This window comes from Pseudophryne corroboree, chromosome 1 (assembly GCF_028390025.1).
Source record: "Pseudophryne corroboree isolate aPseCor3 chromosome 1, aPseCor3.hap2, whole genome shotgun sequence".
In the NCBI taxonomy this organism is placed as follows: Eukaryota; Metazoa; Chordata; class Amphibia; order Anura; family Myobatrachidae; genus Pseudophryne; species Pseudophryne corroboree.
In genome coordinates this window covers 309056350-309072913 of record NC_086444.1, presented here as the reverse complement: position 1 = coordinate 309072913, position 16564 = coordinate 309056350, and the positions used below count along the sequence as shown (strand labels likewise).

Sequence of the window (16564 nt, the reverse complement as noted above, 5' to 3'; positions counted from 1 at the left end):
GAAGATATCAAATAAGGAATATTTGAATTAAAAATGTTTAACTAACTAATAAAACATCCTTTCTATGTCTTTGAGCAAGGATGTTATGAAAATTTTTGAATATATAAAAGGTTTATAACGAGAGACAGCAGTAGTGTTCTTTTTAACCATATGACACCTCTAGATAGGAGCAAGATATATGAAGGTGTTTTGTACAACAATGCCGATGCCGAACCACGATTTGTATAAGTAATTATAAGACATTGATATACATATACTATTAGTAATTCAACACTGAGGAAGCCGCCGAAGCCGGAGGGTAGGCGGAGAAATGCGTTTGGGACACTCTCTGTGGATAAAACCACATCACGAACTGCTGCTGCTGCCGCAGCTAACGGAAGCGCCCCGATCAGCACAGGCTGTGCTACGGAGATCGGAGATCTTCTGTGACCGCTATTACGCTGACTGCCGCGGCTGCGGCTGTTGAAAGTGGACACTCTGGTTTGCTGCACCGAGGAGGTAAACCCACTACTGGAGAGGGGGGCCAAAACCCCATTCACTATCGCCCCTTGCGGGAGAGGCTGCTACATTCAAAGCGCTGGGAGGAGAGGTACTAAAAAGAGTACATAGCACATTGTACCCCTGAAGTGTGGATTTTGGGTATTTACTCTTATATCCATCCTATACTTGGCATAACAGCTGATTACAATCAAAATAGTGATACATGTTCAACAGCATTAAGTTTGGTAAGATTTATGGACGGTAATAACTAATGATATATGGACGGTAATATATATGGACGGTAATAATTAATAGAAGTTCATTTCTACCATTTGACTTTCAGTATTAACAGCTGACTCTCAACTAACAGCTGCATCATTAATTACGATTATAGTGCACTAATAAAATAGTCTGTTTGAACGAATGGATGTAACTATTTAGTTGCAAATTATATCTGCTTGACTAACATCTGCATATGGAGCTTTGAAACAACTTACCTGCTTACTAATCACATAATTGTGCTATATTAAGAGGATAGAAAATCTCACTCCAGAGCATCATTAAAAGATTCATAGAGTTATATAGAGCTATAAGATTGTTTGCCATTTTAGCTGGACACAATTGGATGGTTTTTTTTTCTGTGTGTGGAATTGTTCTTAATACAGTATATATTTTTAATTTATTGATACTGGCCGGTGTCATAGTGTGTTATACATTTTTTATGTATTCTGTACAAATATAAAGTAAAAGTATTTTATATACAACGTGAAATAGCGCTGTCTCACTTCTTGTTTAGTTTTAGTAATTAATATAATATTTTGGATTGTAACTAATGCTGTATTGTTTATTTAAATATATGGTATAAACGAGGCTTTGAATGCATTAATTGAGTAGCTTTTATGTGTACTAAGACCGAGGCTTGGAATGTAGTAATACAAAATAAAAAGGCCAGCTACCATATAACAGAGCAGGGGTCCTCTACGAGAAAGAGGCGTGAGAAGCATCCCCAGGGCGCATGCGCGAGCCACGCGCGCGAGAAAAAAATCGGGTTTAAAAAGAGAAGCGGCTAGGGAGAGAAGATACACTGATGAAGCTGCCGAGGTATTGAAGGCAGGGAAACGCATCTGTACGTCTCCCAAACACACGGGATACAGCTTTCAGATACTACATCCACTGGCCAGCGTGTTGCAGACCCCACAAAGCTAAAAGAAAGGGGACAGAGTGCTACAAAGTGAGTGGATATGGACTCCAGATAAGGCTGCTGGGAGGAGCTCCAGCCGGGAGGGACACCATCAACTCCGTTAATTAACTGAGGTTATTCTAATTTCCATATTGGCATTTATGGTAAACTAACCTGCTATGAGCATTTGGATGCTGTCTACTAATACTGCATGGATATGCATGAACTGTTTGCACTAATCCAGTGAGAGTTATCAGCGAAGCCATTAACGCTATTAGAGCCAAAAGCCGCTTAAAGGTTAAATATTAACTCAATTGCTAACAGCTCTCAGTTGCTTGTTATTAAACATTTCAGGTGGTACTCAGTATCACTGAAAGTTATGCAAAGGAGACTTTGTTACAGATCAATCCTGCAGTGCATTCCAGGTGGTACATAGTATCACTGAAGTATATGCAAAAGAGACTTTGTTGCAGATTAGTCTTGCAGTACAATTGCCTTGTGTTGGTATATTTTTGTACAGAGACGTCAGAAAAAGTGTCCTCAGTGTCCTAAAAAATGCAGTTGTACCCACTGTCCACTTAACCACGGCCATGTGGACAAGTGGAACAGGGCAGACTAAGAACTATATGACTGTGACAGCCCACTGGGTAGATGCATTGTCTCCTGCAGCAACAACAGCAGCAGCAGCGGCACCAGTAGCAGCATCTCGCAAACACCAACTCATTCCTAGGCAGGCTACGCTATGTATCATCGCTTTCTGTAAGAGGCACACCGCTGACAACCTCTTACGGAAACTGAGGAACATCATTGCACAATGGCTTACCCCAAATAGACTCTCCTGGGGATTTGTGATATCAGACAATGCCACCAATATTGTGCGTGCATTACATCTGGGCAAATTCCAGCACGTCCCTTGTTTTGCACATACAATTAATCTGGTGGAGCACAATTTTTTTTTAAATGACAGGGGCGTGCAGGAGATGCTGTCGGTGGCCCGAAAAATGGCAGGACACTTTCTGCATTCAGCCACCGCGTGCCGAAGACTGGAGCGCCATCAAACACTCCTGAATCTGCCCTGCCATCACCTGAAGCAAGCGGTGGTAACGAGGTGGAATTCAACACTCTATATGCTTCAGAGGATGGAGGAGCAGCAAAAGGCCATTCAAGCCTATACATCCACCTACAATATAGGCGAAGGAGGGGGAATGCACCTGACTCAAGCGCAGTGGAGAATGATTTCCGTCTTGTGCAAGGTTCTCCAACCCTTTGAACTTGCCACACGTCAAGTCAGTTCAGACACTCCCAGCTTGAGTCAGGTCATTCCCCTCATCAGGCTTTTGCAGAAGCAGCTGGAGAAATTGAAGGAGGAGCTAAGACGGAGCGATTCCGCAAAGTATGTGGGACTTGTGGATGGAGCCCTTCATTCGCTTTGCCAGGATTCAAGGGTGGTCAATCTGTTGAAATTAGTGCACTACATTTTGCCCACAGTGCTCGTTCCAAGGTTTAAAGCCTACGTTGTATCTCTCTTTCTGGCAGAAACAAGTCTGCAGAGGTTCAAAGACCTGCTGGTGAGAAAATGGTCAACTGAAACGGAACGTGACCCGTCAACAGCTCCTCCTTCATTTCCTCCCACAACTGGGGTTCTTCTTTGCATCATGTGCTGTTTGGGGCATAGTTTTTTTAAGTGCCATCCTGTCTGCAACTGCAGTGCCACTCCAAGATGGGCCAGGTGTTTGTGCCGCACTAATTTTTAGAGATAATAACACTTGTTATCAAGGGAGCGCAAAAATAAAATATACAAACTCTTTATTTTTAAAATGTATATAAACAGAAAAAACCCACATTCAATAAATACATTGGAGTCAATATACATAAACACCGCTATCCATATCTATATGAAAACTAATATATCTATTTCATATTGCCCTTTATGACAACGGAAAATGTCTATTAAAGTGTCCAAGAAATCTTCATGGATAAAGCTGTTGTAAATTTATAATCGTTACTTTCCAGTAGTAGTTGATACCTAAAGTTCCTTCTTGTGGATAAACAGCAACAATTGTAACCACCGCCTCTATTTAATGTTACTGCAGTTGAAAGTTCATATATAACTCACGTGAGTATTAGAGGAAAGCAGGGGGAGAACGCTGTGGTAGTTGGTAAATCACAGCGGTATGCTACGACCCCCGCTATTCGTGGCTGGATCTTAATGACACTCGCGGTTGGAATATTTTTCTCTCGGGTGGGGTAGAGACCTCCTTTGCTCAGCCTCAGATTGCTTTTTCTTCCCCACCGCTGTCTTAGCAATGGACGTCCGCCGCAGTGTAGCTTGTTGTAAACGGGCTTAAAATGTCAGCATTCAGAATGTCCGGTAAAGCACCTTCCTTACGCGTTTCTCCGCTGTTATCCAAGAGCGGTTTCGTCAGAGGATACATCAGCAGCCTAACAGGCTCTTTTTAAACTGCACCGGACCAATAGCATTACTAATTAATTAATTAAATGCATTCATGTAATGACTCCCATATGTATTAGCTTACTAATTACACATATAAACAGCATTTCACAATCTATTATAGTTAAAAATAAAAATAAGCAACATGGTGGTTTAAGAATAACAATAGTATGTAATTATATGCAGATTATCATCTAATCCTTCTATCGATATCCTGTATCAATTATCACATATTCATAGCTAGGAGACAGAAACACTTGTGCCGCACACTTGTGTCGCTTAGCTTAATCATACAGCTACCTCATTGCACCTCTTTTACTTATTTGCATGATGTGCTGTTTGGGGCCTAGTTTTTTTAAGTGCCATCCTGTCTGCAACTGCAGTGCCACTCCTAGATGGGCCAGGTGTTTGTGCCGCACACTTTTGTCGCTTAGCTTAGTCATACAGCTACCTCATTGCACCTCTTTTACTTCTTTGCATGATATGCTGTTTGGGGCCTATTTTTTAAATCTGCCATCCTGTCTGACACTGCAGTGCCACTCCTAGATGGGGTATGTGTTTGTGCCGCTTAGTTTAGCCATACAGCCACCTCGGTGCAACCTTTTGGCCTAAAAATAATATTGTGAGGTGTTCAGAATAGACTGGAAATGAGTGGAAATGAATGTTATCGAGGTTAGTAATACCCTAGGATCAAAATTACCCCCAAATTCTGTGATTTTTAGCTGTTTGTTGTTTCCCCCCCCCCCCCCCCCCCCCCCAAAAAAAAAAATCATCTAGATCCAAAACCAAAACACGAAAGGGTGGTTTTGGCAAAACCAATCCAGATCCAAAACACGAGGATGGAACCAGAACCAAAACCAAAACACGAAAAGTGCCCGTCGTACATCTCTACTTATAATAATGCCCATTCTAAAATGTAGACAGTAAATGCATGGACCTATACTAAATAAAACATACCCATAGAAGCCTATGGGGGCTGCAGCTGCTGCTGGGAATGGACCACAGTACTACATTGAGGTGATACTAAATATTTGCGGTTACCCCCCAAAAACAGGTGTTTTCGGGGGGAATAAGCTGCCATTATATATTGCTACTGGGCCCCTTAAGGAGGCTGAAATGTAACAAAAGAATTGGGTTTTAAACCACTCCTAAATAAACTTTAATAGGCTGGTTAGACAGCAGCTAGCAATGTTTGCAAACAAAATAGAAAATACATCAGCATTCAGTTATAACTGACAAAATAAATTCCACATCCATTCCAGGACATGCAGAGAGGCAAAGATAAGATAAAGTACTTGTCTTCCATTATGCATAGGTTTATTTATGCGCATAGTACATATACTGATGATATAAGTATATAGACTTAAATATTTGAATTAGTATTGGTAATTATAGTTCCCCTCCATAATGCTGTTTTTTTTTTTTTTGTAAATATTATATTCTGATTTTTCTAAACACTATTCAACAGATTTGACTTTAGTGCATACCGAGTTATTTGTTCCTCTGAGGCACCCGTACTTGTAGTCCTGTCACTCGTTTGTCCCTCTGAGACACCCGTACCTGTGAAGTCCAAACTTGTGTACTAGGGGCTGTGTGTAGCATGACTGGTGGTGACATGTCGGAACCTGAGGCTTCTCCATCAGCGGTGACCATGCGGGATGTACAGCAGCTTATCGCCAGGAAGGACGAGATCGAGGCACAGATAAAGGCTTACTATGAGGTTTTGGAAGATGTACGTTATGGGAAGGCAGGGGCCTAGTTACGCAGGGTATAATCCCAGAATCATGCTGCATGAGCTGTTGTGTTCAATACAAGGCAGTCACTGCAGGGCACTTGGGCCAGTTTTGGGGAGAGGGATTTATTAAAGTTTGGACTGAGCTATAGTGGAAAGAGATAAAGTATCAGCCAGTAAACTGATAACAGCCATGTTACAGGCTGACAGGAGCTGGTTGGTTGCTGCTTTATCTCTCTCCATTCGGTCGCATATTCCTCTCAGAAGTTATGTACACAGATCAGTGTCTTGTGCGTTCAAGCCAAATTGTGCTTTACTCTCTGCCTTGTGTCATTCAGCTTAGCTAGGTTTACGTATGAATGTTTAGTCTTGTCATGTTGTTATGCTTGCTACATGCTTTAAATATATAATATCCTGTATTTATTTTCATTTATAGCTGTCAGGTTTATCATTGACTTAGAGTGAGATGTATTACAGCTTCTAAATAGTGAATATGTTGCCCATACCAACAATTCACTTCTAGCTGTCTTCCATCAGCTACATTCTTCAAAATGATAGGTAACAGCTGATTGGTTGCTATGGGCAACTTCACTTTTCCACTCTTTAGAAGTTTTGATACATTAATTTAAATTCTCTTTCCTGGTATATAATTCCTGTGTGATTGAAAAGCTCTTTTAGTGCCTGATACCCCTTTCAGACATAGGACCCGGGAATTTCCCTGCTTCAGACCCGGGATTTTCACCTCTGAAAAATCCCGGGTTTTTGCTGGGACCCCCTTTCATAGTAGACCTGGGAAATTCCCGGGTCGACCCCTTTCAGACATAAGCCTGGTCTGCCCTGGCAGCCAGGTCAGACCAGGCTACTCTCATGTCACATGTCTTATATACAAACACAGACGTCACACTCGTACATTTACACACGTCTTACACATACACATGTCACACTCAAACACACATACATGTAATATATACACACACATGCCAAATTCATATATATACACACACACTCGCTCACACACACTCTCTCACTCACTCCAACAGGCCTGTTTTTTGGCTGTGCCAGCAGCTTCAACTAATCACGGTTGCACGCCCCCTCTTCACTCCGGCCTCCTCCAGGCAGCCCCGCCAATCAGGTGCGACCTGGGAGCAAATTCCCAGGTCGCACCTTTTAGACCTAAGCCGGGTTGTCTTCCCGGGACTTGAGTCCTGGGAAAAACCCTGGTCAATTGCAGGGTTGGCGACCCGGATCATGTTCCTGGGGTCGGTGCCTTTCAGACATTCCAAATTCCCGGGTTGATGCGCGTTCATGTGCAAAATCCCGGGAATTTAGAGCATGTCTGAAAGGAGTATGAGTTGTGCTTTTATAAATGTAGCCTTTGCTTATAGTTCTGCAAATTTTACATCTAAAATAGTCACTGCTGCAAATACTGTCTGTCCAGCACCTAGGACACACATTGGCCCTCATTCCGAGTTGTTCGCTCGCAAGCTGCTTTTAGCAGCATTGCACACGCTAAGCCGCCGCCTACTGGGAGTGAATCTTAGCTTATCAAAATTGCGAACGAAAGATTCGCAATATTGCGAAAAGACTTCTCTGTGCAGTTTCTGAGTAGCTCGAGACTTACTCTTCCAGTGCGATCAGTTCAGTGCTTGTCGTTCCTGGTTTGACGTCCCAAACACACCCAGCGTTCGCCCAGACACTCCTCCGTTTCTGCAGCCACTCCCGCGTTTTTTCCAGAAACGGTAGCGTTTTTTCACACACTCCCATAAAACGGCCAGTTTCCGCCCAGAAACACCCACTTCCTGTCAATCACACTCCGATCTCCAGTACGAAGAAAAAACCTCGTAATGCCGTGAGTAAAATACCAATCTTCATAACAAATTTACTTGGCGCAGTTGCAGTGCGAACATTGCGCATGCGCAGTTAGCGGAAAATCGCTGCGATGCGAAGAAAATTACAGAGCGAACAACTCGGAATGACCACCATTATGTTTGTGTTGTCCACCTTTATATAGGACATAGCAGTCTTCAGTAACTGTGCACTGTCTTTTGCATTGTTTTTTGAGTATGATGTGACAGTAGTACAACCACATGTCACTACAGACACCATGGCAGGAGTTAGTGTTCACGCTAGGCTGTTTTAGCAGGGTGTCCTGCCCTTCTAGCTGTGCCCTGCTAAAACAGCCTGTCCATTGCCATGCTGCCGCCACGTCAATAGATGCCATGCGCATGGCATCTCTTCACATTAAGGGGTGAGCTTGGGAGAAGCCCAGCATTTACATTCACTCCCCTATTAGTGATGCAAACAGATTGGCAAGCCCCCATGGGTGACGCGGACGGCCTTTGGCCGGTCACAGCCACAGTACCGCCGCACCTCTGCGCCCTGCCCACATCCTAGTCAGAACACTAGGAGGCAGGGCCGGTGCTAGGGTTTTCGGCGCCCCCCTGCAAACTATAAATTTGCGCCCTCCATATTTTACAAAGAGACAGCGTGTGGCAAAAAGGGGTGTGGTCTCACACGAAAGAGGGGTGGCCACACAATAGTACCCCCATTTCAAATTACGCCACATTACCCCGCTCATACTAGTGCTGTTTATACACATAATGTCCCCAGTAGTGGCGCCGCTTATACACGTAATAGCCCCTGTAGTAGCGCCGCTTATACACATAATAGCCCCTGTAGTAGCGCCGCTTATACACATAATAGCCCCTGTAGTAGCGCCGCTTATACACATAATAGCCCCTGTAGTAGCGCCGCTTATACACATAATAGCCCCTGTAGTAGCGCCGCTTATACACATAATAGCCCCTGTAGTAGCGCCACTTATACACATAATAGCCCCTGTAGTAGTGCCGCTTATGCACATAATAGCCCCTGTAGTAGCGCCACTTATACACATAATAGCCCCTGTAGTAGTGCCGCTTATGCACATAATAGCCCCTGTAGTAGCACCGATTACATATAATGCCCACAGAAGTGCCAATTATACAAATTATACTCCCCCCCCCCCCCCACACACACATACACACACTATACACACATACATACACTTGGGCGGTCATTCTGACCTGATCGCACGCTGTTGTTTTTCGCAGCACAGTGATCTGGTCACTTCTGCGCCTGCGTATGCCCCGCAGGTACGTCGTACGGGTACAAAGCGGATCGTTGCTGTGCGATGGATTTAACGAAGAATCCATTCGCACAGATGATCACATGGATATTGACAGGAAGAAGGCGTTTCTGGGTGGCAACTGATCGTTTTCAGGGAGTGTCTAGGTGTTAGCAGGGTGGGTGTCTGATGTCAATTCCCGGGACCTGACAGGCTGAAGTGATCGCAATGGCTGAGTAAGTTCAGAGCTACTCAGAAGCTGCACAAAAACTTTTTGCACAGCTCCCCTGCACAAGCGATCGCACACTTGCTATGCTAAAATACACTCCCCCATAGGCTGCGACTATCTGATCGCACGGCTGCAAAAAACTGCTACCTTGCGATCAACTCGGAATGACCCCCATAGATACACACACACATACTGTAGACACACTCACACTCTCTCTCTCTCTCTCTCTCTCAATATGCCATCTTGCTGGCCGGATCTGTAGCAGTCCTCCTCTGCAGCCCTGTCTCATGTAGCCCCGCCCATCGGTGCAGTGTAGCTCTGCCCCCTTTTTCATCCAGGACACGGACACTGCAGGGGTTAGGTGGAAGCTTCAAGCTGCCAGCGCGGCTGCCTGTCAAACGGTGTGATGGGCGCAGCGGCTGGCAGCAGCAGGGGGCCCAGGCACAGCACATGGATGCAGAGCAAGGAGAGCGCCTCTCCAGCCTGGCGCCTACCTGGTTTGCATCCCTTTGTTGAGCGGGTAGCACTGGGCCTGCTAGGAGGTATACAGTAGAATGGTTGGGTGGTTCTCTTGAACATTGCAGAGAAAATATATACAGCATTTTAAGTACATCTTACATTTTCCTTAGGTTTTCATTTTGAAAAATTGAGAATAATTGAAAGCAAGCTATATATGAAATGTCATTAACTGTATTTTTCTGACGTCCTAGTGGATGCTGGGAACTCCGTAAGGACCATGGGGAATAGACGGGCTCCGCAGGAGACTGGGCACTCTTAAAAGAAAGATTAGGTACTATATCTGGTGTGCACTGGCTCCTCCCTCTATGCCCCTCCTCCAGACCTCAGTTAGAATCTGTGCCCGGCCAGAGCTGGATGCACCTAGTGGGCTCTCCTGAGTTCACTAGAAAAGAAAGTATTTGTTAGGTTTTTTATTTTCAGTGAGATCTGCTGGCAACAGACTCACTGCTACGAGGGACTGAGGGGAGAGAAGCAAACCTACCTGCTTGCAGCTAGCTTGTGCTTCTAAGGCTACTGGACACCATTAGCTCCAGAGGGATCAAACACAGGGCCCGACCTCGATCGTCCATTCCCGGAGCCGCGCCGCCGTCCCCCTTGCAGAGCCAGAAGACGGAAGATAAAGATGAAAAACGGCTCCTGAAGACTCCTGTCTTCATTAAGGTAGCGCACAGCACTGCAGCTGTGCGCCATTGCTCCCATAGCACACCACACACTCCTGTCACTGTTGGGTGCAGGGCGCTGGGGGGGGGGGGGGGGCGCCCTGGGCAGCAATTAGTTTACCTTTATGGCACAAATAGCACATAATACAGTGTATAACACTGTATATGTGCAAAAACCCCCGCCATTAACATTATAAAAAGCGGGAGAAGCCCGCCGCTGAGGGGGCGGGGCTATCTTCCTCGGCACAGCCAGCGCCATTTTCTCTTCACAGCTCCGCTGGAAGGACGCTCCCCAGGCTCTCCCCTGCAGTATCCAGTACGACAAGGGTAAAAAAGAGAGGGGGGGCACATAAATTTAGGCGCAATTTGTGTTAATAAGCAGCTATTGGGGAAAATCACTCAGTATAGTGAAAATCCCTGTGTTATATAGCGCTGTGGTGTGTGCTGGCATACTCTCTCTCTGTCTCCCCAAAGGACTTTGTGGGGTCCTGTCCTCAGTCAGAGCATTCCCTGTGTGTGTGCGGTGTGTCGGTACGGCTGTGTCGACATGTTTGATGAGGAGGGCTACGCGGAGCAGGAGCTGATAAGTGTGATGTCGCCCCCTACGGGGCCGACACCGGAGTGGATGGATATGTGGAAGGTATTAACTGACAGTGTCAACTCTTTACATAAAAGGTTTGATGACGTAACAGCCTTGGGACAGCCGGCATCTCAGCCCGCGCCTGCCCAGGCGTCTCAGAGGCCATCAGGGGCTCAAAAACGCCCGCTAGCTCAGATGGCAGACACAGATGTCGACACGGAGTCTGACTCCAGTGTAGACGAGGATGAGACAAATGTACAGTCCACAAGGGCCATCCGATGCATGATTACGGCAATGAAAAATGTGTTGCACATTTCTGACATTAACCCGGTTACCACTAAAAAGGGTATTATGTTTGGGGAGAAAAAGCAGCCAGTGACTTTTCCCCCATCTGATGAATTAAATGAATTGTATGAAGAAGCGTGGTGTTCCCCTGATAAGAAACTAGTGATTTCTAAGAGGTTATTGATGGCATACCCTTTCCCGCCAACGGATAGGTTACGCTGGGAGACATCCCCTAGGGTGGACAAGGCGCTCACACGATTATCTAAAAGGGTGGCACTGCCGTCTCAGGATACGGCCGCCCTAAAGGAGCCTGCAGATAGAAAGCAGGAGGCTATCCTGAAGTCTGTATATACACACTCAGGTACTATACTGAGACCTGCTATTGCTTCAGCATGGATGTGTAGTGCTGCAGCAGCATGGTCTGATACCCTGTCAGACAACATTGATACCCTCGACAAGGATGCTATTTTGCTAACCATAGAGCATATAAAGGACGTCGTCTTGTATATGAGGGATGCACAGAGGGACATTTGCCGGCTGGCATCTAGAGTTAATGCAATGTCCATTTCTGCCAGGAGAGTATTATGGACTCGGCAGTGGACAGGTGATGCTGATTCTGAAAGGCACATGGAGGTTTTGCCTTATAAGGGTGAGTAATTGTTTGGGGATGGTCTCTCGGACCTCGTATCCACAGCAACAGCTGGGAAGTCGACTTTTTTACCTCAGGTTCCCTCACAGCCTAAGAAAGCACCGTATTATCAGGTACAGTCCTTTCGGCCTCAGAAAGGCAAGTGGGTCAGAGGCGCATCCTTTCTGCCCAGAGGCAGGGGTAGAGGAAAAAAGCTGCACCAGACAGCCAGTTCCCAGGAACAAAAATCCTCCCCTGCTTCCACTAAGTCCACCGCATGACGCTGGGGCTCCACAGGTGGAGCCAGGTGCGGTGGGGGCGCGTCTCCGGAACTTCAGCGACCAGTGGGTTCGCTCACAGGTGGATCTCTGGGTTCTACAAGTGGTATCTCAGGGATACATGCTGGAGTTCGAGGCGACTCCCCCTCGCCGTTACCTCAAATCAGCCTTGCCAGCGGCTCCCAGGGAAAGGGAGGTAGTGCTGGCGGCTATTCACAAGCTGTACCTTCAGCAGGTGATAATCAAGGTTCCCCTCCTTCAACAGGGACGGGGTTACTATTCCACAATGTTTGTGGTACCGAAACCAGACGGTTCGGTGAGACCCATTCTAAATTTAAAATCCTTGAACACTTATGTAAGGAAGTTCAAGTTCAAAATGGAATCGCTCAGGGCGGTTATTGCAAGCCTGGAAGAGGGGGATTTTATGGTGTCGCTGGACATCAAGGACGCTTATCTGCATGTCCCCATTTACCCACCTCACTCAGGTTTGTGGTACAGGACTGTCATTACCAATTCCAGACGTTGCCGTTTGGTCTGTCCACGGCACCGAGGGTATTTACCAAGGTAATGGCCGAAATGATGATACTCCTTCGGAAGAAGGGAGTTATAATTATCCCGTACTTGGACGATCTCCTTATAAAGGCGAGGTCCAGAGAGCAGTTGTTAGTCAGCGTAGCACTTTCTCGGGAAGTGTTGCAACAGCACGGCTGGATTCTGAATATCCCAAAGTCGCAGCTGATTCCTGCGACGCGTCTGCTCTTCCTGGGCATGATTCTGGACACAGAACAGAAGAAGGTGTTTCTCCCGGTGGAGAAGGCCCAGGAATTGTCATCTCTGACAATGACAGGAACCTCTGACAGGAACCTCCTGAAACCAAAACAGGTGTCGGTGCATTACTGCACGCGAGTCCTGGGAAAGATGGTGGCTTCTTACGAAGCAATTCCCTTCGGCAGGTTCCATGCAAGGGGGAAGGAACTTCCAAGGACAGTGGTCAAGTCAGGAGACTTCACTACACATAAATATACTGGAACTAAGGGCCATTTACAACGCCCTGAGTCAAGCAGAGCCCCTGCTTCAAAACCAACCAGTGCTGATTAAATCAGACAACATCACGGCGGTCGCCCATGTAAACCGCCAGGGCGGCACAAGAAGCAGGATGGCGATGGCAGAAGCCACAAGGATTCTCCGATGGGCAGAAAATCACGTGCTAGCACTATCAGCAGTGTTCATTCCGGGAGTGGACAACTGGGAAGCAGACTTCCTCAGCAGGCACGACCTCCACCCGGGAGAGTGGGGACTTCATCCAGAAGTCTTCACGCAGATTGTAAACCGTTGGGAACGGCCACAGGTGGACATGATGGCGTCCCGCCTCAACAAAAAGCTAAAAAAATATTGCGCCAGGTCAAGGGACCCTCAGGCGATAGCTGTGGACGCACTAGTGACACCGTGGGTGTACCGGTCGGTTTATGTGTTCCCTCCTCTTTCTCTCATACCCAAGGTACTGAGGATAGTAAGAAAGAGAGGAGTAAGAACTATACTCATCGTTCCGGATTGGCCAAGAAGAACTTGGTACCCAGAACTACAAGAAATGATCTCAGAGGACCCATGGCCTCTGCCTCTCAGACAGGACCTGTTACAGCAGGGGCCCTGTCTGTTCCAAGACTTACCGCGGCTGCGTTTGACGGCATGGCGGTTGAACGCCGGATCCTAACGGAAAAGGGCATTCCGGATGAAGTGATTCCTACGCTGATAAAGGCTAGGAAAGACGTGACAGCACAATATTATCACCGTATATGGCGAAAATATGTTGCTTGGTGTGAGGCCAGGAAGACCCCTACAGAGGAATTCCAGCTGGGTCGATTCCTGCACTTCCTACAGTCAGGAGTGACTATGGGCATAAAATTAGGATCTATAAAGGTCCAGATTTCGGCCCTATCTATTTTCTTTAAAAAAGAACTGGCTTCACTGCCTGAAGTTCAGACGTGTGTTAAGGGAGTGCTGCATATTCAGCCCCCTTTTGTGCCTCCAGTGGCACCTTGGGATCTTAACGTTGTGTTGGATTTCCTGAAATCCCACTGGTTTGAGCCACTTAAGACCGTGGAGCTAAAATATCTCACGTGGAAAGTGGTCATGCTATTGGCCTTAGCTTCGGCTAGGCGTGTGTCAGAATTGGCGGCTTTGTTGTGTAAAAGCCCTTATCTGATCTTCCATATGGACAGGGCAGAATTGAGGACTCGTCCCCAATTTCTCCCTAAGGTGGTATCAGCGTTTCATTTGAACCAACCTATTGTGGTGCTTGCGGCTACTAGGGACTTGGAGGACTCCAAGTTACTAGATGTAGTCAGGGCTTTGAAAATCTATGTAGCCAGGACAGCTGGAGTCAGGAAAACTGACTCGCTGTTTATCCTGCATGCGCCCAACAAGCTGGGTGCTCCTGCTTTAAAGCAAACTATTGCGCGCTGGATCTGTAACACGATTCAGCAAGCTCATTCTGCGGCAGGATTGCCGCATCCTAAATCAGTAAAAGCCCATTCCACAAGGAAGGTGGGCTCTTCTAGGGCGGCTGCCCGAGGGGTCTCGGCTTTACAGCTTTGCCGAGCTGCTACTTGGTCGGGTTCAAACACATTTGCTAAGTTCTACAAGTTTGATACCCTGGCTGAGGAGGACCTTGCCTTTGCTCATTCGGTGCTGCAGAGTCATCCGCACTCTCCCGCCCGTTTGGGAGCTTTGGTATAATCCCCATGGTCCTTACGGAGTTCCCAGCATCCACTAGGACGTCAGAGAAAATAAGAATTTACTCACCGGTAATTCTATTTCTCGTAGTCCGTAGTGGATGCTGGGCGCCCGTCCCAAGTGCGGACTCTCTGCAATACATGTATATAGTTATTGCTTAACTAAAGGGTTATTGTTATAAGCCATCTGTTACTGAGGCTCAGTTGTTGTTCATACTGTTAACTGGGTATGGTTATCACGAGTTGTACAGTGTGATTGGTGTGGCTGGTATGAGTCTTACCCTGGATTCCAAATCCTTTCCTAGTAATGTCAGCTCTTCCGGGCACAGTTTCCTTAACTGAGGTCTGGAGGAGGGGCATAGAGGGAGGAGCCAGTGCACACCAGATATAGTACCTAATCTTTCTTTAAAGAGTGCCCAGTTTCCTGCGGAGCCCGTCTATTCCCCATGGTCCTTACGGAGTTCCCAGCATCCACTACGGACTACGAGAAATAGAATTACCGGTGAGTAAATTCTTATTTTGATACTTGCAGCAAAAAAATGTTGGCTTGGAAGGACCTCTGGTTGACATAGAGGGGTACCCAAGGGCAGACGTAGACATCTACCAAGTGCGGACTGCACGGCACAACATAATTTGTAAGTGCTTTTTGTTGTTTTGGTTTAAGCTAATTTTAAAGTGTAAAACAGCTGATTTAATTTGCTCAAATATTGAAGAAGCATCTAGGCTTCTCACGATAGAGGTGCTTATAGACTATTTTTTTCCCCATGTGGACAGTATGCTTCTACAAATATAACATTTATTTTGTATGGCAATATCTAGTTTCAGTCAAGCCTTTTCACAAAACTTACCATTGACTATACAACATTTCTTTTGTCTCATTCCCAAAATCCCCTAATTTGTAGTATTTGGTCTTTATTTATGAAGTTTTTGGGTTTTGTAAGCCAGCGGGTTGGAGGTGAAAATTTAAAACGGCACTCGCAGTCAGTGGAAAGAATGCCAGGCTTTACACTGACTGATAGTGTCATTTTAAATTTTCACCTCCAACCCGCCGAGTAGCACTACATAAATATAGCTCTTCATGTCAATTGTTAGGTGTGAAAATCTTACTATGCTCTTTTTTCGTCTAGAGGTAGGTGAAGGGGATATTATTTGGAAAAATAACATGGGCCAATAAATATTGTCAAAAACCTCTAAGTTTGCTATTTGCTTATACACAGAAAACGTTGCTGTATTAGGCACAATTTCCTAACTCTTGGAGGTGTGCTGCTTGTTGTAATAGCAGCTGTATGTCTCTAATGCTGTCTATATATTTTATGCACACTGAGATAGTGGAGTTTGCCAGGTAATTTTAGAAGACTGCACCAGGTGACCTACTGGAACACACTGTAGGTTATGTTCCTTTTAAAAATATACCACTTTCTGTTTTTCTTTTTTGTTTCCTCTATATTTTTATTGCGTTTTTGACATAGAAAATGGCATTGAGAACCAGAGACGTTGGTAGTAAAAGGGGGATTGGGTCAGACCACTAATAAAGTATTAACTAATAATTAATAAGTATTAACATCAATTAGATGAGCCATGTCACAGGTAATTTTCAAAGTATTAAGCGCAATAATAAACAAGGGATGTGGATCATCAAATCGACAGTGTCTAGGTCGACCACTATAGGTCGACAGTCACTATTTCGACAGGGTTTCTAGGTTG

General features: G+C 45.8%; 1 protein-coding gene across 1 annotated transcript in view; it reads left to right on the top strand.

Moving 5' to 3' along the window:
• Positions 1 to 5634: 5634 nt before the first annotated feature.
• The window catches only part of PSMD9 (proteasome 26S subunit, non-ATPase 9), a 106744-nt gene continuing 95814 nt past the window's right edge, over positions 5635 to 16564 (top strand). Inside the window, exons 1-2 of the mRNA XM_063964476.1 lie at positions 5635 to 5844; positions 15393 to 15495. Of these exons, the coding sequence (XP_063820546.1) occupies positions 5713 to 5844; positions 15393 to 15495 (235 nt within the window). The 5' untranslated portion in view covers positions 5635 to 5712. The remainder of the gene's footprint in view (positions 5845 to 15392; positions 15496 to 16564) is intronic.